A 27,923-nucleotide genomic window follows, 5' to 3' on the forward strand; every position below is an offset into this window, starting at 1 on the left:
CCCAGAGGGCGCTTAGCTTTTGCACGGCTGCTAAAAGCAGCTAGCGAGCGAACAACTCGAAATGAGGGCCAGGATACTAAGCAGATTTTCTTGGACACTTTACAAGTCACCACAATGGTGTATCAGGAAATCTGCATTTTTTTTCTTTACAGCTCTGTGAATGTAATGTTCTTCTTGCATTATTAAATACTTAACAATTTTATCATACTGTAGATTTTATTTTTAGTGATGAATTGCTGTGCGGTGATGGATTATCATGAAGTCACTCAGTTAAGTGTAAGATGCTGTTTTTTTAAATACTATATAACTGTTTTCCCTTTTTCATGTGTGACACAAACTCTGCCTAGATAAAGAGGAACGAACGAGTCCCAGTTCTCAATATATATCAGGTGCTGGGAAAGCAGAAAGACCATCAGTCTCCAATCTGTCCAGCTTGTCATTCAACAGGAACGTTATCACACCTGAAAAAGTAGCTCTAGCTCGGAACATTCATTGCCCTTTAAATGTTAAGATCAGATTTTAAAACATAAACTTATGGATTTACATTTTCACAATTTGTGCTTTTATTACTTAATGTTTTAAAATTGTCCATACCAAATTTTAAGTTGGTATCTCAATGGAATCTAGTACTTGTACTATGTGAAAATGTCTCATTTTGCACTCATCTTGCAGTCAAATATTTTTTTTTTTTAAAAAGGTTGTTTTTGGGGGGCTGTCAATCTTCACAGTGATTATTTTATTTTTTTAATTTTCTTTAATTGGTTTCATTATGTCTTATATCTTGGAGACAGCAACATCTAAAGGTACATTTTATCATGAGTTTAACATTTTTTTTATCTGGAATAATGATGATGATGATAATAATAATAATAATAATAATAATAATAATGTAATCAAGGAATAAACAAAGTTTTTGAACATTTGAAGTCATTTTTATGTTGGAAATTCTTTTTTATTCTTTTTAGTCTGTGACCCTGAAATGTTAACTTCTTAAACCTAGTCATGTGGTATAGCAAATTAAGGGGGCTATTCAGAATTGGTTGCAGATTTTGCTATTGCGGCAAAATCTGCGACCGTACTACTCACATGCTGGTGGCCAACCAGCACAGGGTAAGGCCGCCCAGCATGTGTGGCGCTGCCCCGCGATTTGTTCGCAATTGATCGCATAGAATAGAGGTTGACCCCTGCCTACGCAGCACAGCCATGACACGCAGAGCCGGCATGACCCGCTCAGTAAGGGGATGCAAAGCAGGGAGGCACCAGGATGCAGAGGCGCTCTCCCTGCTCTGCATCCCTGTGCTGTACAAGACCGTTGCTGCTGGCTGCTGCTGCGCCTGTCACACTGTATAACAGGCAGCGGCGCCGACAGCTGCGTGGACACGGGGTGGCATCAGTTTATTTCTCCCCCCCCCCCCGCCTCATAACGAGACTTCAGCAAAATGTTCCCCCCTGTCGCCCCACAGCACCAGCAAGCCCCTGGAGTCATCACAACCGCACTCTCCAACTCAGTGACCAGCTATACAAGGCAGCACTGTGGCTGCCGTGGGCAAAGACAGGCAGCGCCGGAGCCACAATCACGGCATCTCAAGCTGGCGGTTGCGGCTTTGAGCGCCGCGCTTCACTTCACTTCAGGTCACTGGGCAGGGGAGGGCATGGGGGTGCAAGCAGGCTGGTTAGCATAACCACAGAGACTCCGGGATCTCGCACAAGGTTACCACGCCATTCTGTACTTCAACATGCACCACACTGAGGCAGAAGCAGCGGAGAGTGGGACGCAGGAGAGGGATCCATTTAGGTTTCGGGAGGTGAGATCACAAGGGACTTTTTGGTAATTCTGTGTTCTGTCCCACGCCCCAATGTTCTGCCAAACTCAATGTGTCATCCCCTCTGTGTTCTGTTACTGTGCCCCCCCTCTGTGTTCTGTCATTGTTTCCCCCCGTGTTCTGTCAGTGTGTCCCCCCTCTGTGTTCTGTCACTATGTCCCCCCCTCTGTGTTCTGTCACTGTGTCACCAACCCCCTGTTCTGTCACTGCGTCACCTGCCCCCATGTTCTGTCACTGTGTCACACCCCTATGTGTTTTGTCCCAGCCATTGTGTCACCCCCCACATGTTCTTTCACTGTGTCAACCAATACCCCTCCCCCTGCCTGTCTTCAGTCCCAGCCACTGTGTCAACCCTTTTGGGTTTTTTGCCCCAGTCACCATGTCACCCCCTCTATGTTCTGTTACTGTGTCACCCCTCCTTCTATTCTGACCCAACCATTGTGTCAGCTCCCCTGTGTTCTGCCCAGTCACTGTGTCACCCACCCTCTGTGTTCTGTCCCAGTCACTATGATACCCCCCCCCCTCTGTGTTCTGTCCCAGTCACTGTGTGACACACTCCCCTCAGTAGTCTGTTCTGGTCATTGTGCCACCCCCATCTGTGTTCTGTCCCAGTCACTGTGCCACCCCGCCTCCCTCATCTGTGTTCTGTCCCAGTCAATGTGTCATAATCTGATGCAGGACATGAGCCAATTGGAGCTTGCACACTGGCAGCCAATCAAGAGTGGCTGCAGGGGCTCGAAAACAGTGCCACAATGTTTAAAGGGACGGGCATTACTGTGTGTGACATAAGGTGTAGGGGGAATTACTTTTGGCATAATGTGTATAAGGGGTACTACTGTGTGGCATAACGTGAATAAGGGGCACTATCATATGACATAATGTGAATAAGAGCCACTACCGTGTTAGGCACTACTGTGTGGCATAATTTGAATTGGTTGTACTATTGTGTGGCCACGGCAATTCCTTGTGAGACCACACCCCCTTTTTTGTGTTGCGAAGTATGGGAGGGAGGGCGCAAATTTAAAGTTTGCAGGGGGACGCTATACATATACACCCTAGCACCGGCCCTGATGACACGCCTGTGTTTCCTGCTCTCCTTTCACCCGTTGCCTGGCAATCATGATACGATGCTTCTGGGGTGCGATCGCATCATGACAGCCCATGCACTGCGGCCGCTGCTCGTGCACAGATGGGAAAAACACAGCCTTCCGAGCTATCGTAGCCATGGAGATCAGCCGGAATAAGGCCCTAATTCCTGTTATGTTTTGCGCAATTTTTTATTTATTTATTATTTTTAATCTAAATCCTGGCCTGATAAAATGCCTATTTCTTATAGATTCACAAAGGTAAAACTTGAGGAATTTTGTCAGTTTCAAATAATTAACGTCATAAAAAAAACAACTTAGATTTGAGACACTATCTTATAGTATGAAATGTGTGCAGAGAATTAAAGTAAACGGTAAGGTCATTTGCAATGGATCACTTAACATTGAATGACCTCTTTGAAATATTTACCATTCACTAATAAAAAGTCCAAATTTTGTTTTCTTTTTATTTAACTTTATATCCCTTCATTGATTTGCAAATAATGTATTTATTGTTTTTGCTTTCTTTTGGTAAATAACGAGAATATGCAACAATTGTTCTAATGTACAAAATATGCTTGTAACCTCAAAAAAGTGTGAGATCTCACACCTCTCCTTCCCTGATCACTCTAATACAGGGGTACCTTTTGCAGCCACATTGGCAGGGGATAACTTTTGGTGGAACTGTATCCCTGCCTTCCGCATCCATCATCCACCCATGGTGACGTTGCCCCAGTGTCTGTACCGCCCACTGGCACCCACGAGTCATGGCCAGCGGTGGTGTGAAGCAGCCATCAGGGAGCCTCAGAGCCCTCACAGCCAGCCAGTGCCCTTACAACCGGAGCCCTTACCCCTGAAGCAGCATGCCCACAAAGTAGCATCCTGCAATTGTAAGTCTCTGGGGCATGCTGCACAGGGGATTGGGGTGCAATGGGGGAAGTATGTGTATCAGGCACTATCAGGGGCGTCAGAATGTTTTTAGGTTGGGGGGGCAAGATATAATTTCAGTTTGGCGCCCCTAGCTTCCCAGCACACTGCAACAGTGGTGACATGCTAATCATATGTATGTATAATTAGCATTACCTGCAGCATGGTGACCACATGACGGGTTCAGCAGGTATATGACAGTTTTGGTGGCAAATTCAAAGCCAACCTCCACTCCAAACATCAGGCAGAGCAGCACCAGCAGCAGGTTCTTGCCCATGCTATCCAGGCGGGCAGCGTCTGCCGGAAGGTCCCTGTTCCCTGGCTTCCCCCGGCAGTCCTATGCAGAAAAAACCCAGAGCTCCAGTCGTGACACCAGCAGCAGGACCAGGCTCTCACTAAGCTGCTCTTCTGTGGACAGGAAGGACGCGCACTCTGGGCCCACATTGCTGGCCTGGAGTCCAGCCCTCCATACAACCAGTCGGAGTAGTAGGACATGATTTTCTTCTCGGTCAGCAGCAAACTGCCCCACCCCCCGCTGCCTTCTTCCTGTCAGAACATGATCAAATGCATGGCCCATGTGTCTAAGTCAGTCACCGGGAGCAGGGTGCATAAGTTTATGCCTGGAGGCAAAATAGTCAATGGTGCCCCGTCCCCACCAGTGGCTCCAGCTGACACATGTGCCTAACCCTAACCTTCCCTTCATGCAGCCTAACCCTACCACCCTTCCTTCCATGTCAATTACATCCCATATCTATATATATTCATAAATTAAAACAATGCTGACCTGGCATTCTTAAGTGGTGTTGAACGTGGTTGGTCATACATTCCGTCATGCATCTTCTGATCGGCAGCCAGCAAAGCCATTTTGTGAGGCAGCAGAGGCACACATGGATAAAGGGGCAAAGGCACACAGGTGACAGGCATATAGGGAGAGAGCAGGGGCACAGATGAGGAGGGGCAGAGGCACACATATGAGGGTGGGGCAGAGGCACAGATATGAGGGGGGGCAGAATCATGGATATGGGGAGGGGGCAAAGGAAAGATGGGAAAGAGCAAAAGCACATATAGAGAGGGCATAGGCACAGATATGGGGCAGGGGCACACAGACAGGGATTGGCCAAATGAACAGAAGTGAGAGGGGGCAGAGGTACAGATATGGTGAAGGGGCAGAGGCAGGAATGGTAAGGAGGACAGTGACAGAATCTGTATAGCAGAGAAGGGATGGGGAACCTGTGTGCTCTGCAGTGCTGTCCCAATCACAATGGCATTTACTGTGTGTCTGAAGTGTTGCACATTATGCCCGGGGAATTTGGAGCAGTTGGGAATGAGTGAAGGAGAGCACGGTCGGTGCCGGGCAACTGAGATGGAGCTGAAGGGATCCGTTTTGATTCCTGAGAGTGCAGCGGTGATGCAGCGGAGGAGGCAGAGGGCGGCAGTGATGCAGTGGAGGAGGCAGAGGGCGGTGGCGGTGCAACAGAGGAGGCGGCTGTGGTCGGTTGGAGCGGTTGGAGCGGTTCCTATGACCACCACTACTATTTCAAATCACTACTATTTCACTATTTCAAATCACTACTATTTCAAATCTGCCACGGACCGCCAGCCAATCAGGAGCGGCTGCGTGGCTGCTCCTGATTGGCTGCCAGTTCGAGAGAGGTCTGTGACATGCAGATGCGGTGGTGGGGATCTTCTTCAGTCAGTGCTCGAAGTGCCGGCCCATTTTGAGCTATATATAAATATATATATATATATATAGCCAGGAGGAAACAGACAGCGGCACTCAAGAGACTCATTTAAAGTGAATAAAGTGCAAAAATGTTTAATCTATGATGGAATCAGGTCACGTTTTTTTTTTTTTTTAATGACGTACATATAAGGATCCCCCCCCACCCCTTACAAATCCTACATTAGCCATTGGAGAGACAGAGAGAGGGAGTGGGAGCGGGCGGGAGAGTCTCTTACCTGACTCAACCCAGTCCCAGCCACAGCAGGTCTGTAATGAAGGGAAGGCAGGCACTTCTCGGCATTAGGCCACGCCCCCTTTAACACCCGCGAATCGCGGCACTTCTCCGTGCCGTGAGCCAGCCTTGGTAAGGGGAGGGGGTAAGAGGGCGGCGGGCGGCCCCATTGAACTGGGTCTGGGAGGAGGAGAGTCTGCACACAGCCGCATCCTGCCGCTGCTGCTCAGTCCCTGCATGGAGGTTGTGATGTGCGGTCTTTCAGCTGACCGCACATCGCTCCTCCTTTATATTGGTGGTGGCGCCTCTCCTATTTTGGGGGGGCGAGCTGCCCCCTTGCCCCCCCAGTTCCGACGCCTCTGGGCACTATACTGGGGAACATTATGTGTAATGGGCACTACGCTGGGGGACATTATGTTTAACTGGCAGTATAGTGGGAGACATTATGTGTAACTGGCACTATAATGGGGGAATTATGTGTATCAGGCCTTATACTGGGGGATATTACTGTATGTGTAACTGGCAATATACTAGGAGACATTATGTGTAACTGGCACTATAATTGGGGAATTATGTATCAGGCACTATACTGGGAGACATTATGTGTAACTGGCAGTATAGTGGGAGACATTATTTGTAACTGGCAGTATACTGGGAGACATTATGTGTATCAGACACCATACTTGGAAACATTATGTGTAACAGGCAGTATAGTGGGAGACATTATTTGTAACTGGCAGTATACTGGGCGACATTATGTGTATCAGACACCATACTTGGAAACATTATGTGTAACAGGCAGTATAGTGGGAGACATTATTTGTAACTGGCAGTATACTGGGAGGCATTATGTGTATCAGACACCATACTTGGAAACATTATGTGTAACAGGCAGTATAGTGGGAGACATTATTTGTAACTGGCAGTATACTGGGAGACATTATGTGTATCAGACACCATACTTGGAAACATTATGTGTAACAGGCAGTATAGTGGGAGACATTATTTGTAACTGGCAGTATACTGGGAGACATTATGTGTATCAGACACCATACTTGGAAACATTATGTGTAACAGGCAGTATAGTGGGAGACATTATGTGTAACTGGCAGTATACTGGGAGACATTGTGTGTAACTGGCACTGTACTGGGGGCATAAAAGTAAAAATATTCCTAAATACAGAATAATCCATTATCTAAAATGCTTCTGGTCCCAATCATTTTGGCTAAAGGATACTGGACTTGTGTGTGTGTGTGTGTGTGTGTGTGTGTGTGTGTGTGTGTGTGTGTGTGTGTGTATATATATATATATATATATATATCTTTTACGTGCTGCCCACACAAGACTTAGACCTTGATAATTCGGCCCAGGTGTGATTTTGAGTTTGACATGCCTGCTCTAATAGATAAGTTAAGGGTACTACATATATCACTTTGCTGCAACAATGTTGCCGAACACTACATAACACTAACCATTGTAGAGAAGCGAAATAAGTAAAATAATCCTATATAGTAAAAGGCTGACGCTACTCCTCCCCTCTATGGTGTCGGCAGCCACTAGATGGAACCCGACAGAGAAATTGAAGGGATGATCCATTCGGAAACGTACAAATATGTCATTTTGAAGGGCTGGTGACTATTATAACATAAACAAAAAGTGAAATGGGAAATCCGGTTGGGTTAATTGGTCCCTATTTAGTTTAAAAATTGACTAGTCTCTGTTAAAAAGATGGTATGCTATTTGGGGAAATTACAGTGCCCCCATAGTGTGTAATGTTGTCAGATGCATCTCCTCAGATTCTCAGCGTGAAAGTATACTGGTAAATATTATTTAAGCACTTGCTATTATGTTACAGCTAGAACTTTACTTTTGAAGTCTTTTAAATGTTATTTCTCAATGTTTTCTAGCCTCTTGCAGCAGCAAGTCATGCGGTTACTGTGTGTCTTCATGGCTCTTTATCTGGGTGTGGTTCATAGCCAATTTCCCAGGGAATGCACCACACAGGAAGCATTAAAGAATAATTACTGCTGCCCATACTGGAAAGATGGCAGCCGCTGCGGCTCGCGCTCTGGGCGTGGCCAGTGTCGTGACTGGGTAGTAGTTTTTCTATTTCCTCTAAGGAAAGAGCAAGCTTACATTCGCCAATATGATGATGATCGCTTGGGCTGGCCCCGGAGCTATTATAACCACACCTGTGAGTGCTTTGGAAACTATGGCGGCTTTAACTGCGGTGATTGCAGGTATGGTTTCTTTGGAGAAAAATGTGAGCGACAAAAGATTAATGTTCGGAAAGAAATTCGGGAACTCTCACTTATTGAAAGGAAAAGGTTCTTTAGCTATTTAGCTTTGGCCAAAGCCACAAAAAGCAAAGACTTTGTTGTACTGTCCACCGGAGACAGACACCACCGAGACACATACCGCTTCGTGGATGCCACAATCTATGATATTTTTGCTTGGATCCATTACTACTCTATGAAGCCAATTCTGAGAAATGGAAACTTTGATAACAGTAGAACCTATGCTCATCAAGGTCCGGCCTTTCCTGGTTGGCACCGGTTGGGACTCCTGTTCATCGAGAGACAAATCCAGCTCCTGACAAGTGATGAAGACTTTGCTCTCCCTTATTACGACTGGCGAGGAGACACAGACTGTTCTATCTGTAATGAGGATTTTCTTGGAGAAAGTGATATCCAGGGGATTCTGGATGAATTCTCTTGCTTCGCTTCATGGAAAGTGAGTATTTTTGTTCTGTTTTTTTTTTTATTTGCAACAAAAGAGGAAAGAGCAAGGGGATGTTCCTGATGGGCCCCATATAAGAGAGTATTTCTTTAAATTTCATTCAAATTTAGCCTTTATTAATGAAAATATAAGAAAAGTCCCAAACTGTGGGTAGGATACAATAAAACATAGAGGTTAAAATTAGAATGACAAACATATATAAAGTGTGTGAGAAAGTTAGAAAAGTGTAAGGATATAAGTTCATAAAAAGCAAAGTCCACTATTAAAACCCTTAACTTATTTGTAGTTATTCTGTAATCAGATGAGGTAAATCTGAAAATTACAAAATAAGGGCCGATATAATAATCGATGCCAAAGTAATAACAGCTTCAATTCACTGGACAGTCTGCTCATAAATTAGGTCTCAAATATTATTCACCTGATATTGGTCTGGAATTACTGTCTGTATGATACTGTATGTGGATCACCTTTTACTGATATTTAAATTGTGACTGTACAATAGTTAATAAAGTGCAAATGTTACAAATAACTGTGTTTTCCCGTTTTCATTAATACCACCAATCCTGAATTATTAATGGGTTAATAATGTTATTTACTATGCCTGAATCTTTATGGCAATGAAATGGTTGTTTTATACTTATGTCGTAGCAGTAACAAATGTAACAATATTCTTACTCTGTGGCAATATGGAGTAACTGTTACAACTCGTTAGCAACAGTTGTTGCCTCTAGTATTTTTACTATGGTGCAATAGTATAATCATCTTATTTCATTCTAAGTATCCTTCCCTATTAAATTCATAGAGCAGATTTAATATGAAGGTGTAATTTCCACATATCTATCCAGATATTAACAAACACATATATTTTTTGATAATGTCACCCGATGTCAAGGGGTATTCGGTAAGTTTGTTAAAACAGTAAATGCTAATGCCCATAACAAAGCATTAATAGGAGTGTTAATCAGTATTAATAATCAATCAATAATCAATATTACAAAATCTGTGGTGCTGGGGGTGGGTGCAAGGGTGCTGCAGGTGGGGGTCCGGAGCCACCGCGGTTGGGGGAGGAGCGGTTGCTGGGGGTGTCGCGGGTGTGGCGAGTGCGAGGGAGCTGTGGGTGGGGGAGGGGGTCCTTAGCTACCGCAGGTGCTGGAGTTGAGGTGCCATGGATGGGGCCTGGAGGTACTGCAAGTGGTGGAGGGGCGGGTAATGCTTCTCCTGTTTCTCCTCCTGGAAGCAGCTAAGCTGCTGTCCTCCCTTTGGCAGTGGCTCTCCCGGAGACTCATACAGCAGCCAAGCAGCCAGTCACTATTGTTAGCGCCGGTATCCCAACACACCGCATTACAGGGAAGGAGAGGCACTCAATAAACTACAGCTCCCAGCACCCCTAAGGGCTGGAATGCTTCAGCGTTAAGGGATGCTGGGAGCTGTAGTTTATTTAATGCGTCTACTTCCCTGTAATGCGGCGCATTGGGACACCGGCACTAACAATAGTGACTGGCTGGCAGAACTGACTTACTGGCTGAATCAGTGTAAAAGGTGAAAAGATTCAGTGTCCAGACATTACCCTCAGCGATATCAGCCACTCTATCCATTAAATTAGCCATCTCGGGGCTTCCAGGCCAGCAGGCCAGGTGCCGTGTTGCGGAGTCAGGGCCTCTGGAGTTCTGGGCGTGGCTGTGGTGGGGAGACACTCCTGTGACATCACGCGCAGGAGGCTTCAGGGCTCATAGAGTATGCAGTGCAGGGAAGGCTATGAAAGCCTTCCGCTGCGCTGCTATCATACACATCTGCGCTGGTCACCGCAGCAGCTTTTGTTCCACCTGCACCGTTGCTAGGGAGTGGGGTTTGTTGATGCTGGATGGGGCAGGTGGACTGGCTGCAGGACATAGGATGCTATAGTAAAAGGTCTCCCCCCTATCTACAGTGCAGAGACTTGCTGCAGATGCAGTGGCAGGTACAGTACCTATTTTTATGGTCTGTACCAATTTTTGTCTCTCCAAACTTCCATTGAAAGTATAGGAACAGGGGCGTGGCCACGTCACTCTACCCGTGGCCACGCCCCTTTTCGAAGTTGTAGTGATTTTTATGTGTAAATTGTTGGAGGTATGTTGCTGCAGATGCAGTGGGCCTATTTTGGGGTGTGGACCTGAAGTAGTGATGAGCGGGTTCGGTACCTCGGGATCCGAACCCACCGAACTTCACACGGTTCCGAGGCAGACTCGAAACTTCCTGCCTTGCTCGGTTAACCCGAGCGCGCCCGAACGTCATCATCCCTCTGTCGGATTCTCGCGAGATTCGTATTCTATATAAGGAGCCGCGCGTTGCCGCCATTTTCACTTGTGCTTTGGAGATGATAGCGAGAGGACGTGGCTGCGTTCTCTCAGTTTCTGTGTTCAGTGTGCTGCAAATATCTGTGCTCAGTGTGCTTGCAAATACCTGTGCTCAGTGTGCTGAAAATATCTACGTTCTCTGCCTGAAAACCGCTCCATATCTGTGCTGCATTGTAGTATATAGTAGGAGGACAGTGCAGTATGTTGCTGTGACCACCAGTATATATATATATCAGTACGGTACAGTAGTCCACTGCTCTACCTCTGTGTCGTCAAGAATACTATGCATCCATACCTGTGCTGCATTTTAGTTGTGCGCAGTATATAGTAGGAGGGGACAGTACAGAATGTTGCTGTGACCACCAGTATATATATATAGCAGTACGGTACAGTAGTCCACTGCTCTACCTCTGTGTCATCAAGTATACTATGCATCCATACCTGTGCTGCATTTTAGTTGTGCGCAGTATATAGTAGGAGGGGACAGTTGTCGAAGTAAAAAAAATTACATAAAGAGAACATACAAACTACACACATATAAGTCGCTATATTTGCAAATACGCGCAGCGAGCACAGCAATATATAGTAACACACGCATTTACACGGACATGCCACAGAGATGGATTCGACACTTATCTCATACAGTACATAATTATAATAATATCAAGCGCCAGACATCATGATGGTTTAGAATTGTATATGATGGAGTGGTGTCATGTATGTGTATTATTTGAACGAAACAAGATAGACCGGTCATGTTTCCTATTGAAATGACCAGATTAATGTATGGATTCATTTGATACTTGTTATTAAGTTGTAGGACATTGCAACACGGAGTTATGATTAAATGTATAAAAGCTAAAATCACTTTTAGTAGAACAATAGATATTCCAAACAGGTAATGAACAGGAAACTCAGGCCAGCCCCTTTGGACATCCCTAAGGCTGAACCTGTTCAGCATATACAAAGGGACTGGTGACTCATCGTGAACCCCTCCCCCAGAAACTAGATAACACATTGATCACACAGAAGCTCAGTGGTTTTTTGGTCTCAGAGGATGATGGACTTGCTGCCAGTTCAGTTCCTGTATTTATTTACAGATAGAGGGAGTCATAAGATGCATTGGAGGGAATGGTAATTGTATCGCTGGCATGTAACCGTATGTAACTGTATGTAACTGTATGTAACTTTATGTATTAACTGCTTATTGTGTGAGTAGGTATACTGTACTTTGTAATATATATTGAATCCATATCCTTTTTAATAACAAATATATACATCAATGAGCTTTGGAACTCAGATAATGTGTGGGTGTATTGTTTTCTCTTATGGGATGCAGTGTTTTGCGATGTACAGCGCACTTTTATCATATATGGTAATAAGATGCGCCTGGCGTCTGCAATATATATTAGAGCGGGCATTTTAATATTTGTGAGAAAATTATTTGGCATTCTTAGATGGGGGCTCATCCGGGATATCAGGGTCTTAATGATGCACTGTACATTACAAATGCAGCTGTAATTGACCGGCTCCGATGGACGCATTGCAAAGCTAATGAAAATAACATCCACGTTAATGTATTGTTGTGGTATCAGTAAGCCAATTATATGAAATTTCAAGGGACAATGGGTTTCTAATAATATTTAAGATGCTAAAATGTATTTTTATTGTTGCAAAACAAGGTTCAAATTAGTCATATTGTGATTGATTCAGATTGGATTGCTTATCTGTTAAGTAGGGTTAAAAGTGCATTTAAAAGTTGCGGCATAGCCTTGATATAGTTTTTATTTTTAACTCAGGCCTAAAATAACTTCTGGTGCTTGTATGATGTGTGATTTCTTTGTAACAAAGGAAGCCGCATGGTCTGTCCTCCATTTTGGACTAACCACATGGCCTGTCCACCATTTTGTGTAACCCTCATGGATGTGGAAGGGGGAGGAGCAGCGGCCATTTTGGGAAGGTCATTTTCCAAATGGCTGATTTTCACTGCTCAGAATAATCAGCTTTCCTTGGTCACATCAAACACCATTTATGAGTTACCAATGCATTTATTTAACACATTCTATAGTCAATTACAAATAGTTTTAGCTGGGCCTAGTGAGAGTTAAGAGATGAATACTTGATCTAAGAATTACACACAGATATAAAAAAAATTTTTTTTCTTTTACCTCTAGGATTTAGGTAACTCTGCTTGCTAGTTTAGGATAGCCATTGAAATGTTAATTAACCTGTCCCACTACCCTCTTGAACAGGCATATGAACCTCTGTTGATATGCAAATTAGAGACTTTGAAGGAAATGCATTCATTCAGTGGGTGTGTACTGTGTGGGGGTTCTATGAGAGTCAAGTGACATATATATTATAAATATATATTATATATAATATTATTATAATAATTATGTGTATATTTATATCAGTGTATGTTCTGCAAGATAGCTATCCAATCTGAATCATATCATTTAAATTATTGATTATTGCTAGATTCATTATAGATCTGTGTGAAATAGGATACATTTGTTGCTATATAGTTAAAACTGAAATAACAGTATTTTAAGGAAGTAAGCGTAAAGACACAAATGCAGGTCTGCATAAAAGTTTATACAGAACAAGATGTGTCTAGTGGGCAATAGTAATTAGTATTGTTCACATTTATACTTAGAGCTGTGTGATTTGTTTTATTGCGGACGCAGGGTTTTGTACACGTGTCTCAGACAAAGTAAAGGACTGCGCACGCAGCATAAGAGACACGCACGGTCGCATGTTTGTGCAAAGTGCTTAAGAATGCGGGCACTGAGTACAAATTATACAATAGTGTTGTTTAGTTCAAAGGTGGGATAGTAGACATTTAATACAATAGCACATAACTATCAGATTTCAAAAGCAGGTTACTCTAAATTTAGTTTAAAAACTGTATTGCCTCTGGGGTAAAGCTGCCTATCTGAATGAATCCAAATTTTCTGTACAGAAAAGACAAAGTGTACTTGAGTGAGCGAACGTAGGAGTGAGTGAAATTCGAACACCGGAATTCGGGATCAAGTGAGTGGAGGCTTGGTGGTGTGAGAAGGCTGACTCACGTTAGTATAAGGTTTAATACGCAAATCATGAAGTGATTTGTAGAGGAGCGTGATAGTGCATTGTATTGCGAAGTATTGAAGTAAAAAGGTTTTTTTGGTATTACGCTCCGGACTGAGGGTCCCAGTTTGTACAACGACCCGTGGTCGTACGGCAGATAAGTAACAAGTACCTATACACTGTGCGATTGGACCACGCATTTGTGGGTGCGATACGTAGCGCAACGTGATATCATTTTATGAACTTTTGCGTAAAATCGCGGTATCATTAGCGCTATATAGAGCATAGGCAAGTGTGATTTGTGTATAATAAAGTGCATAGGGAGTTTTCGCTGGTCTCTCTCAGGAAAATCTCCAACGACCGATACTTTACTGGAAAGGGTAAGTTATTCCTAAAAACTTCCAGTAAATATAGGTCAGATAGGGCCCTAGGTTGGGTACATTGCCTTCGCTATCGACAGTGTATGGTAGTACTGGCCAACGTGGGCGTGAGTGGGTGAAAGCGCTCTGAGAACTTTCACCGTCTATTCGTATTGTGCATTGGGGATTGCGTGAAAGGAAAAAGTCCGTGATGATGGGATCCAATTGCACAAGTGGTGGACGTTTTGTAACCAGGGTTCAGGTTGAAGAGCCGCGGCCCAAGGGGTCAGCGAGGTTTGTTATGTGTGGAAAATATGGTTCACACACGGAAGACTTTTTGTCTGAATGGGTACGTATGACTGACAAAGATAGGGTACCATTCCCTAAAGTGGGCAGCTTTGAACCAGAGGTATTGCAGAACTTAAGGATAAGAATATGTCTGATAAAATCCCAAAAACAAAAGGGTCAGACATACAAATTGTTTAAACCTGTGACAGCAAGAGGGGTTGGTGAGTTTGATCCTAAGGTATTACAGGTGGTATGTTTAACCAAAGTCATATAAGACAAGAATGGAAATATAAGAACTGTTTGAACTTGTAGCAACAATAAATAAGTAGGAAGAAAAAAAAAAAGAAAAAAGAGAATGCAAGTACACCGCCATATTAGATGTGAAAGCAGTTACGGCCAGCATACAAACTATAGAAAATAATACAAATATGAAAAATATGACTGTAACCTATATATGTACTAATGAATGTTGAAGTTTTATTTAGGAGGAGAAGGTGACCTGATCGTTTTCAGCCATTTCTCATGCACCCAGAGGAGTATCCAACCGGTAAAAGAAGAGCAGTAGCCTGTGGGGGAAGTGGCTGAGACCAGTGGAACAGGTAAGTATGGTATCATTCGTGTACATATATATTAAAAAAAAAAAAAAAATCAAGAAAGTAACGTCAGAAATGGAGAAAAAAACCTGTCCGCACATTAGTATTTGCCAGTAGGAAAGCGGACAGAGACCAGGTAACCCCAGGGTATTTCTTTCAGTTACCATATAAGAAGTATTCATTCCTAGTAATGCCCCTAGTAAAGATGAGCTTGGAAATGTTTGTTGGACCACGTACAGACCCTTAATACGGGATGAGAAGGATTGAATTAAATACTTTGCATGACCTAGAAGCTTGTTAAACTTTTTTTTTTTTTTTTGTCTCTTGCAGTAATAGAAAACTCTCCATCTGGATAAGACCACTGGTAAACACTAATTCAGCAAATGGGAGGTGACTGTCTCTGTGCAAATGGACGGGCTCAATAAGGTATTGAGTGTCAGGGTGCAGACTTCTTTGCAAAATTGGAAAGGTCACAGTAGCTAATCTTAGATAGTGTGCTATTGAACATCACCAGAATAGTGCTAGGCGCAAAGAACAACAGGTGGAGAGGTTGAGGATGGTAAGTATACTGGCACATACAGGAAAGACCCATCAGTCCAAACCCCAGATCCCTAATGTTCTATTATTATTATTATTATTATTAGTAGTAGTATTATCCTTTATTTATATGGCGCCACGAGGGTTCCGTAGCGCCCAATTACAGAGTACATAAACAAATAATCAAACAGGAAAACAGCAACTTACAGTTGATGACAGTATAGGACAAGTACAGGGTAAATAAACATAGTTACATCAGCAGATGACACTGGAATAAGTATCAGGTGGCAGAAGACTGATGGATTTGGTGCAGTTGAAGATTATTAAAGTAAGAAAGGATAAGCACATGGGGGAAGAGGGCCCTGCTCGAGAGAGCTTACATTCTAAAGGGGAGGGGTAGACAGACAGGGGTGACACAGATGGGGTACAATAATATGTTACACTTGTAAGAAGGAAGGGCATTTTGCCAGAGATTGGAGGAGTAGTAGGACACATAGTCAATATAGATCCCCTAGACAGAAAACACAAGCCACATTATTAAACACATAGACGGGACCAAGGGATATATAGTAAGGAATCATAAGCCATATAGAAAACACAGATTCGGTTAATGGGAAGAACAGAATAAATGCAACTTACTAATATTACATTTCACTGTTCTAGATGCATGTCCATCACAGGTAGAGAAAATTAACTCACAGATACCGGGTTCCCTATGAACATAGGATGGACAGGACACTGGATTGATGGCTGGGATAGTCCCAGTAGAGATAAGACACAAAGAAATGTCTTTAAGGAGTAGACCAAGTAAAGAATCACTTCCCCGTAGTGCCCAATCCAGTTGTCAAAATTTTCATAAAATCTTCTTCACCTCTACAAACTCATCTGTCACCAACCTCTATTCTGTTTCTCTACAGTTTTCCTCTTCATCTTTTGCGTTCACACAGGGTGGTACAATACATGGACCCAAGTACAGTTCAAACTCCACATGCCTAGGTCCTTCAGAGTTCTGCCCAAACCCAGTATATCTCAACAGCACGATGACACCAGTATTACTGCAGAGTGCCTTGTCATGCACAAAGGGTGGAGAATGGGAATACTGGTGAAGGGAAATTTTGTATAGACACTGATATGCCTGTTGGTGAATGGCAAACCTGACGTTTTCTTTTTCATTTTCTTCTTCTTTCTCTTCTCTAGAGATGTTTTTTTTTTTCTTTGAGTTATGCTCATGGTACTCTACATTACAAACACACAATAGTTAAATTAAGATTAAAAAAATTGTGTTCCCTTACAGGAAAAGGCAGACTGGAGGACAAAGGGGTATGACCAGGAGTCCTCAGGACTGTGGGCAGGTGGACATGGTAAGCCAGTAGCCCCCAGAGCATACCTTCCAAGTCTAGCTGAGGTGGCACACGGTCTGACTCATCTAGGCAAAGAGGGTAGGTGCAGGCTGATGAGAGCCTACTGGTGTGCACCAGGATTCTATTCTCATGCAGGTAAGAGAGCAATGACCTGTCTTACTTGCTTGAGGAAGAATATTGGTAAAGCAATACCAACAGAGCCATCCCATATCCCTCCTGCAGACGGATCTTTTCAGGAAATACAAATCGACTTCGTACAGCTAACACTCTTTAGGAATTATTGTTATGTATTGGTGTGCACTGATGTTTTCTCAAACTGGGTAGAGTCATTTCCTGCCGCCACGGATGCTGCTGTGTTTACCGCAAAGAAAAATTGTGCAGAAATTTGTGTGTAGATAATGGTACCCCTAGAAGTAGGAGCAAAGCTTGAAATTGTACTAATGTGATCATAGATACTGCCACTAGTATTATGTAGCTTCGGAACCACTCCCAGATCTTCACTCGACGAATCACCCTCTTCGAAATTTGTTTTTGTTTTGGTATTTGTGTCTTTTTGGGTTGTTTTTGGAAGACAACCTCATGTCATGATTGATCCGCACAATGATCAGAAATACACCAATGAGGTGACAGTACAGTACTTTGAGATGAGCCAGCATTTGAGAACTTGACAAAAGAACTTGAAACTGTTGATTGCTGGTATGCCAAATGCTAATTGTCTTGATTGCGAACCAAGAGACTGTGTGATTGTTCTTACGCTCAGGTTGCCTAATAGACAGGTGGGAAGGACCATACCAAGATTTGTTGACAGCACTAAAGGTCGCCGAAAGAGAGATTTCGGTCCACTCGTCCCACTGCAAGAAGGTTGCTGACCCAGAGAGAACTTGTGACAAAGTAGTTTATTGCTCACATTCGAGTTTGTGTGTTCAAAGTGAACTGTGTGTTCAAAGAGCAAGGTGGAGAGCAAAGTGAACTGTGTGTTCCAAGTGAACTGTGTGTCCAAAGAGCAAGGCAAAGAGAACCTCGTATCACCAGAGACTCTGTTCCATGAAGACTGAGAGGCGGCACTGTTGAACACTACCTGAGCGTACTAAAGGACTGCAGAAAGACCAGTCATTGTAATTGATTTGTTATGAACAAGAGTTGTTTTGTTCTATTTCTCTTTTCTCTCTTTCCCACTGACAAACATTTTCTTTCAGGATATTCTATTTTTGCAAGGTTTTTTTTTTATGAGGAGTCGAGTGTGGGACTGGAACTGGTTCTGTAGGAAGGAGTGATCTCCTTATAGGATCCCAGGATTAGCCGATCAGTTTGTTAAAGTCAGAGAAAAATCAAAGGTCTAGTAGTTATGGAGTTCAGAGGTAATCAGGAACAATCAGACAATGGCTATTCACACATTGCAGATAAAGAGCTCATTAATATATGTGGAAGAAAGGTTTATGAGTGGCTTTCCCCGAACTCTGAAGGTTTACGTTATTTAGGAAGGACACTACTTATAACCCTTGTTCAATGATTAAACAGACCTAGCATACGTTACAAAAATGGAAACAATGTTCAGAGAATGATAGGAATATGTAGATCATGAAAATTTTATATGGCACTTTTACGATTTGTTTGTGTCTTCTTCATCTACCCAGCAGAACCACAATCGAATCCAAACATCAGTGTACAAGGACGTAGGTACATGTATGTGTGAAATGTTCATCGCAAATCAGACATTATAGGCCAAAGCACTGTCCCAGCATACTCTATAGGTTGAATGTTGCCCCACACCCAACCAGTGGTTCCGTGTCCGCCGAGTGCATATAGAGGATGTCTCGTCCTCCTCCCTGTCTTCCCCAAATATAGTCAAGTGTCTGATTTGCGAAATGAATACATACTTGTGTCTGGGTCACCGATTATTGTATGAATTTTTTTTTCTTATGTTAATAATTGATGGCAGTTATTGTTCACTGCCAAAGGGTGGACTGTCGAAGTAAAAAAAAAATTACATAACGAGAACATACAAACTACACACATATAAGTCGCTATATTTGCAAATACGCGCAGCAAACACAGCAATATATGGTAACACACGCATTTACACGGACATGCCACAGTGATGGATTCGACACTTATCTCATACAGTACATAATTATAATAATAGCAAGCGCCAGACATCATGATGGTTTAGAATTGTATATGATGGAGTGGTGTCATGTATGTGTATTATTTGAACGAAACAAGATAGACCGGTCATGTTTACTATTGAAACTACCAGATTAATGTGTGGATTCATTTGATACTTGTTATTAAGTTGTAGGACATTGCAACACGGAGTTATGATTAAATGTATAAAAGCTAAAATCACTTTTATTAGAACAATAGATATTCCAAAAAGGTAATGAACAGGAAACTCAGGCCAGCCCCTTTGGACATCCCCAAGGCTGAACCTGTTCAGCATATACAAAGGGACTGGTGACTCATCGTGAACCCCTCCCCCAGAAACTAGATAACACATTGATCACACAGAAGCTCAGTGGTTTTTTGGTCTCAGAGGATGATGGACTTGCTGCCAGTTCAGTTCCTGTATTTATTTACAGAGCGAGGGAGACATAAGATGCATTGGAGGGAATGGTAATTGTATTGCTGGCATGTAACTGTATGTAACTTTATGTATTAACTGCTTATTGTGTGAGTTGTAATCATGTAACTATAGGTATACTGTACTTTGTAATATATATTGAATCCATATCCTTTTTAATAACAAATATATACATCAATGAGCTTTGGAACTCAGATAATGTGTGGGTGTATTGTTTTCTCTTATGGGATGCTGTGTTTTGCGATCTACAGCACACTTTTATCGTATATGGCAATAAGATGCGCCTGGCGTCTGCAATATATATTAGAGCGGGCATTTTAAATATTTGTGAGAAATCAATTTGGCATTCTTACAGTGCAGACTGTTGCTATGACCACCAGTATATATATAGCAGTACGGTACAGTAGTCCACTGCTCTACCTCTGTGTCGTCTAGTATACTATGCATCCATACCTGTGCTGCATTTCAGTTGTGCGCAGTATATAGTAGGAGGGGACATTGCAGAATGTTGCTGTGACCACCAGTATATATATATAGCAGTACGGTACAGTAGTCCATTGCTCTACCTCTGTGTCGTCAAGTATACTACAAAAGTCCAGTAAAATTACCCAAAAATCAAAATTAAAAGCGTCTGATGAAAAGCTTAAACTTGCCAATATGCCATTTACTTTTTGGGGTTTGGGTTTGGGTTTTGGACCTGGAGTTCCTTTCGTGTTTTGGATCTGGATTGGTTTTGCCAAAACCACCCTTTCTGGTTTTGGTTTTGGATCTGATTTTTAAAAAAAAAAAGCAAAAACAGCTAAAATCACAGAATTAGTTTTTTTTTTGGTTCCTTTAGTAGTATTAACCTCAATGACATTCATTTACTCTCATTTCCAGTCTATTCTGAACACCTCACACCTCACAATATTGTTTTTAGGCCAAAAGGTTGCACCGAGGTAGCTGGATGACTAAGCTAAGTGACACAAGTGGGCGGCACAAACACGTTACCCATCTAGGAGTGGCACTGCAGTAGTAGATAGAATGGCAGTTTTAAAAACTAGGCCAAAAAATAGGATTTTGGTTACCTACCGGTAAATCCTTTTTTCATAGTCTGTAGAGGATGCTGGGGTCCACATTAGTACCATTGGTTATAGACGGGTCCACCAGGAGCCATTGGCACTTTAAGAGTTTGAGAGTGTGGGCTGGCTCCTTCCTCTATGCCCCTCCCACCAGACTCAGTCTAGAAACTTTGCCAGAGGAGACGACATACTTCGAGAGAAGGATTATACACAGATAGTGTTGAGATTCATACCAGCTCACACATACAAGGCACGTCAAGTCAACTAGCTTGAACTACTCAGCAACAGCTGAAACATTACTTACCAAGTAACAATGCAGTACTCAACTAAAACAAAGTTGTACTGAACCAAATAACATGTGCAGGAGAACGAAGCGCTGGGCGGGCACCCAGCATCCTATATGGACTACAAGAAAAGGATTTACCGGCAGGTAACCAAAATCCTATTTTCTCTTATGCCCTAGAGGATGCTGGGGTCCACATTAGTACCATGGGGATGTACCAAAGCTCCCAGAATGGGAGGGAGAACGCTGAGGCTCCTGCAGAACTGATTGACTGAACTTCAGATCATCAGAGGCCAAAGTATCGAACTTGTAAAACTTTGCTAATGTATTCGACCCAGATAAAGTTGCAGCTCGGCAAAGTTGCACTGCCAAGACACTACGGGCAGCCGCCCAGGAAGACCCTACCTTATGAGTAGAGTGGGCCTTAACAGATTTTGGACACGGCAGCCCTACCGTAGAATAAGCGCGCTCTATAGTGAACCTAATCCAGCGAGAAATAGTCTGCTTAGAAGCAGGACACCCAATTTTCTTGGGATCATAGAGGACAAACAGAGAGTCTGACTTTCTGTGACAAGAAGTTCTCTTCACATATACCTTCAGAGCCCTTACGACATCCAAGGATTTTTATGTAATTGAGGAGTCAGTAGCCACTGGCACCACAATAGGTTGGTTGATATGAAATGCCAACACAACCTTCGGAAGAGTCCGGAGCTCAGCTCTATCTTCGTGGAAGATCAAGTAAGGGCTTTTACAGGATAAAGCCCCCAGCTCGGACACACGTCTAGCAGAAGCTAAGGCCAACAAAGTGACCGCCTTCCATGTAAGAAATTTGACCTCTACCTCCTGCAGAGGTTCAAACCAATCTGACTGGAGGAACTGCAACACCACGTTAAGGTCCCAAGGCGCCGTAGTCGGTACAAAGGGAGGTTGGATATGCAGAACTCCCTTCAAAAAGGTCTGAACCTCAGGGAGGGCAGCCAATTGTTTCTGAAAGAAAATGGATAGGGCTGAAATCTGGACCTTCACAGAACCCAAACTGAGGCCCATATCCACTCCTGCTTGCAGGAACAGGAGGAAACGTCCCAGTTGAAACTACACCGTAGGAAACTTCTTGGACTCCCACCAAGGGGCAAGTTGATCGCTAGCTGCCGTTGTTCGCAGCGCAGCGATCAGGCAAAAAAATTGGCACTTCTGCGCATGCGTATGGTGTGCACTGCGCATGCGTGATGTACTGTCACAAAAGCCGATGCTGTTTCACACAAGGTCTAGCGACGCTTTTCAGTCGCACTGCTGATCGTTGAGTGATTGACAGGAAGTGGGTGTTTCTGGGTGGTAACTGACCATTTTCGGGGAGTGTATGAAAAAATGCAGGCGTGCCAGATACAAATGCAGGCGTGCCTGGGGAAGCGGGGGAGTGGCTGGCCGAACGCAGGGCGTGTTTGTGATGTCAAAACAGGAACTAAATTGACTGAAGTGATCACAAGGTAGGAGTAGGTCTGCAGCTACTCTGAAACTGCTTGAAAATGTTTTGCCGCCGTTCTGCAATCCTTTCGTTCGCACTTCTGCTAAGCTAAGATACACTCCCAGAGGGCGGCGGCTTAGCGTTTTCACTGCTACTAAAAGCAGCTAGCGAGCGAACAACTCAGAATGACCCCCAAGAGACATATTTCTTCCAAATACGATGGTAATGTTTAGACGTTACCCCTTTCCTAGCCTGTATGAGGGTAGGAATAACCTTCTTCGGAATGCCCTTCCGAGCAAGAATCAGGCGCTCAACTTCCATGCCGTCAAATGTAGCCATGGTAAGTCTTGATAGGCGAACGGCTCCTGCTGCAGCAGGTCCTCCCGAAGAGGAATAGGCCTTGGCTCTTCTTGCAGTAGATTCAGAAGGTCCACGTACCAAGCCCTTCTTGGCCAGTCTGGGGCAATGAGGATCGCTTGAACCCTTGTTCTCCTTATGAGCTTTAGGATTCTTGGGATGAGTGGGAGTGGTGGAAACACGTACACTGACTGGAACACCCACGGAGACACCAGGGCATCCACTGCCACTGCCTATGGGTCCCTCGACCTGGAACAATAACGTTGAAGCTTCTTGTTGAGATGAGAGGCCATCATGTCTATTTGGGGTAAGCCCCAAAGATCTGTTATTTCCTTGAACACCTCCGGATGGAGTCCCCACTCTCCTGGATAGAGATCATATCTGCTAAGGAAGTCTGCTTCCCAGTTGTCTACTCCCGGAATGAAGATGGCTGACAGCGATAACGCGTGCTTTTCTGTCCAGAGGAGTATTCTTGTCACATCTGACATTGCCGCTCTGCTCTTCGTTCCGCCTTGTCGGTTTATGTAAGTCACTGTTGTTACGTTGTCCGACTGCACTTGAATGGTCCGATTTCTCAGAAGAAGACCGTTGTAGACGGCTCTTAGTTCCAGGATGTTGATGGGCAGGCCGGCTTCCAGGCTTGACCACCGTCCTTGGAAGGTTACTGCTTGAGTGACTGCTCCCCAGCCCCGAAGGCTCGCATCCGTGGTTAGAAGGACCCAGCCCTGAATCCCGAACCTGCGTTCCTCCAGAAGGTGAGCTAATTGGAGCTACCAGAGGAGTGAAATTCTGGCCTTTGGCGACAGACAAATTTTCTGGTGCATGTGGAGGTGAGATCCGACCACTTGTCCAGGAGATCCAGTTAGAAGGTCCGAGCGTGGAACCTCCCGTACTGGAGAGCCTCATAAGAGGCCACCATCTTTCCCAATAGGCAAATGCATTGATGAACCAACACTCGGGGTGGCTTCAGGACATCCCGGACCATGGCTTGTATCACCAACGCCTTTTCCTGTGGAAGAAACACCCTCTGCACTTCTGTATCCAGGATCATTCCCAGAAATGACAACCTCTGGGTTGGTTCCAAATGTGACTTTTGGAAGGTTCAGAATCCAACCGTGACTCTGGAGCAGTCGCGTTGTGAGAACAATGGACTGCCGCAGCCTCTCCTTGGATGATGCCTTTATTAGAAGGTCGTCCAGATATGGAATGATGTTCACACCCTGCTTGCGGAGGAGAATCATAATTTCCGCCATCACCTTGGTAAACACCCTCGGTGCTTTGGAGAGGCCGAATGGCAGTGCCTGGAACTGGAAATGACAATGCGAAGCGGAGATAAGCCTGATGCAGCAGCCAGATCAGAATGTGGAGGTACGCATACTTGATATCCAGGGATACCAGGAATTCCCTTTCTTCCAGACCTTATATCACCGCCCTGAGAGACTCCATCTTGAACTTGAACTCCTTTAGAAAGGGGTTCAATGATTTTAGGTTCAGAATGGTGCTGACCGAACCATGCGGTTTTGGTACCACGAAAAGGTTTGAATAGTAACCATTGTTCAGCATGTGAGGTGGTACTGGCACAATGACCTGTGCCTCTACCAGCTTTTGGACAGCGTCTTGTAGTACAGTGCTGTCCTCCTACAGAGTTGGCAAGCCTGACTTGAAAAAGCGATGAGGAGGGAGACTTTGAAATTCCAGCCCGTATCCCTGAGACACAACATCTACCACCCAGGGATCCAGGCCGGATGATACCTAGACATGACTGAAGTGTCTGAGTCTCGCTCCCACTGGCCCCACCACCAGGGTGTGCAGTCCACCGTCATGCGGAGGACTTTGGCGTACCCAAAGCAGGCTTTTGTTCCTGGGAACCTGTAGCGCCAGGTTTCTTGGACTTAACCCGACCTCCCCTAAAGAAGGTTTTGGAAGTTCTGGCCTTTCTAGGCTTGTTAGGCCGAAAGGACTGTGTTGCAGATGAAGAGAAGGATTTCTTTGGAGCAGGTGCTGCTGAGGGAAGTAACGGAGACTTAACCGCTGTAGTGGTGGATATCCACGCATCTAGAGCTTCCCCAAAGAGAGCCTGACCTGTATAGGGTAGGGACTCCACACTTCTTCTGGATTCCACGTCGCCCGACCACTGGAGCAGCCACAGTCCACGACGAGCTGAAACAGACATGGAAGATATTCCCGCAGCCATGGATCCCAGGCCTTTCATGTACTCTACCATAAAACCTGCAGAATCATGTATGTTGCGTAAATACAATGCAATGTCATCCCTATCCATCGCATCCAAATCCTCAAGTAAGGTAGCTGACCACTTTACTATTGCCTTTGCAATCCATGCAGTAGCAATAGTGGGATGTAATATGCCCCTGAAGCAGTATACATTGATTTAAGTGTGTTATCAATTTTCCTATCAGCCGTCTCCTTTAAGGCGGTAGATCCTGGAACAGGTAAAACCACGTTCTTTGAGAGTCTGGACACAAATGCGTCAACCATAGGCGTGTTTTCCCATTTTTTCCTATCCTCCCCAGGGAAAGGAAATGCCACTTGGACCCTTTTAGGGATCTGGAATTTTTTCTCAGGGTTTACCCATGCTTTTTCAAATATAGCATCCCCATCACCATCTGTAGTGTCAGAATCGGTATCCGTGTCGTCTTGTGTGACATGCACAAGTGCACGTTTGTGGGGGTATATAACGGGGCGTCCTGAGGTACCAGAACCAGGCCATACTGCCATAGAGCTCTGTAATACCTGGGTTGCAGATTCATTACTTGCAACCCTGTCAGAAATTTGAGAAATCCAAGATTTGATAGAGGAAAACCACTCTGGTTCCCTTGCTGGTATCTGTGCTAAACCAGTGCTATCCTGATTACATGGAATGGGATCATCCTGGGAGGATAAATCCTCTGCAGCATATGACACAGTGTCCCTGGACATACCTAAAGGAGACCATCAAACACTCCATACACACACAGGTGGGGGCAGGGTTTCCCCCAAGAATGGCAAGAGAGACAGAGATTGGAGCCATCCCACACACAGTGCTTTCAGCAAAGGGAGACTCCTTGTCAGCGCAGACTGTGTCCCTTAATAGGAGACACAGTCGGTTTACGGCCTCCCCAGCCCACTGGTACCGTGTACCAGTGCCAGATTAAGGTCCCCATGGGCCTGGAGCTGAAATTTCTGAAGGGCCTATTGCGCGCCTCCATGGCAGGGGTGTGGCTACTGATATGGGGGGGTTGACCAGTGCTTTATATATATTTCTATGTGTGTGTGTGTACACGTGTGTGTGTACACGTGTGTTTGAAAAATAGAAAAATCTCAGAATTTAAATGCCCAAATACATACATAGAAAATAGAAAAATTCCAAAAATGAAAATCAGATAAAACATACAGTATGTGAACACACTTCCTTCTTCAAAAACGGTGACCATCATCCTCAGTAGTCCAGATCTAAATCTAGAAACTAATGAGGAAAATATGCCAAAAAGTGCAGTATGTAACTGAAAATGTGCTTAAATCCTTGCATACAGATGCAGCCAATATCATTGTGGCTATATCTAGGTGTGAATATGCTTCATTTGCTGCAATCGTGTGCACTTTCCAAGATGCGTGTGCATCTTAGATGCGCATGCGCACCATTCACTTTGAATGGGGCAGTAAAAGAAGTGGCAAGGTGCACTCGTGCTCATCCCGGCAAGATGTAGCCACGATGAGCGTGATTATAATTCTGTACCAGTCCTTTTTTTGTTATCCACAGTTCAATAAAAAGAACAAAAGAGCACACACAGGAGCTGATTCAGCAATAGCCGGGGCTGTGTCTTTTGGCAGTCGCACATGTGCAGTTTTATGCGAATACTGCTACAAAGCCCTTCCCATGTGTACAAGTATGCGTCCAGATGTGCAAGGACTGAGATGCTAACTTTCAGCATTTGTATACACAGTCCTTAGACACCACCATCGGTCATGCTATCGAAATGGAATACATATGATTTACCGGCAGACGGGATGCCGGCTGCCACTATACAGCGGCATCTTGTGTGTCAGAATCCCGGCAGGGAGGCAGTGAGTCCCCTCATGGGCTCGCTGCACTTGCCACGCTTCGGGCACGGTGGCACGCTTCACACGCCACAGGTTATATTCCCACTTGGTTGGTGGTGTGGAGCCACCAACCGAGTGAGAATACCCAGCGTTTGTAGGGAATACGGCCGGCAGCATTTCACTGGCTGTCGGGATTCCGGCATCATTTCCTGAAAGCCGGGATCCCGACAGCCAGTATACTAACTGCATCCCATTGAAACATGCACCATCCCTATAGCAGTTGCAGATTTCCTATCCGAGTATGGCCTCCAATGTGACTGATGAAGCATTTGCGTAGGAAAATACTTTAGCAACACAACTGCGACACTTCCAGAACACGCCGATGAGACAGACCATTGTTGTGCGCATTAATAGCCACCTCCCAATTACTGCTCACTAACACCCATCACTTTTCTAAGACATCTCTGATGCCATGCATCTCAATCACGACAGCGCCTTTCTGCGTGCACAGTGTAACACAGTTACCAGTTTTTTACGGATTACCATCTTATTCCATTTTTTTTAAAATGTCAAATGTTTATTCCCAAAAATTCATACCAAAACAATCAGTTGACATTTTGATTCCTCAGAACATCTGTAAACCGGGCAATATCACAGAACAAGAACATAAGACCAGGCAGCGATTACAGCACTGTCTCACTGGCCTTTCTATTTATACCAGAAGAACCATGTGCAAGCGGGGGACAAACTATATGTGGTCCAACTTGGACTGCATGGCCTGCCGAGAAGTGATATCACAATAAAACAAAATTAACATAAGGTTCCAAAGGTCCAAGTGCAACAAAAAAATAAAACCCACTACCGTTTACAACATTGAACACTTAAGTCATATAATCAATCATGTACTGATCTGGCGGTAATGTCAGGGCACCATGTGAACAACATGTGGTACTGGTGCACCAGAAGCATGCATCTCATGTTTAGGAGCGGTTATAGGCTAGCAGGGCGGCAACCCAGGGGGGCTGCTGCCAGAAGGTGTGGCCGCAGTCACCCCACTCACGCCCGCCG

At 44.3% G+C, this 27,923-nt stretch overlaps 1 protein-coding gene and 1 long non-coding RNA gene across 2 annotated transcripts in view; one reads left to right on the forward strand and one right to left on the reverse strand.

Annotated features, from left to right (window-relative positions):
- LOC134980132 (uncharacterized) overlaps nucleotides 1-27,923 on the reverse strand; it is a 163,226-nt gene that overhangs the window by 11,494 nt on the left and 123,809 nt on the right. The gene's annotated exons all lie outside the window — the stretch shown is intronic.
- Nucleotides 7,718-27,923, forward strand: part of LOC134980683 (tyrosinase-like) — a 126,896-nt gene continuing 106,690 nt past the window's right edge. Inside the window, exon 1 of the mRNA XM_063947607.1 lies at nucleotides 7,718-8,524. Coding sequence (XP_063803677.1) covers nucleotides 7,718-8,524 — 807 coding nt within the window. The remainder of the gene's footprint in view (nucleotides 8,525-27,923) is intronic.

The sequence above is a fragment of the Pseudophryne corroboree genome, chromosome 12 (genome assembly GCF_028390025.1).
Source record: "Pseudophryne corroboree isolate aPseCor3 chromosome 12, aPseCor3.hap2, whole genome shotgun sequence".
Classification (NCBI taxonomy): domain Eukaryota; kingdom Metazoa; phylum Chordata; class Amphibia; order Anura; family Myobatrachidae; genus Pseudophryne; species Pseudophryne corroboree.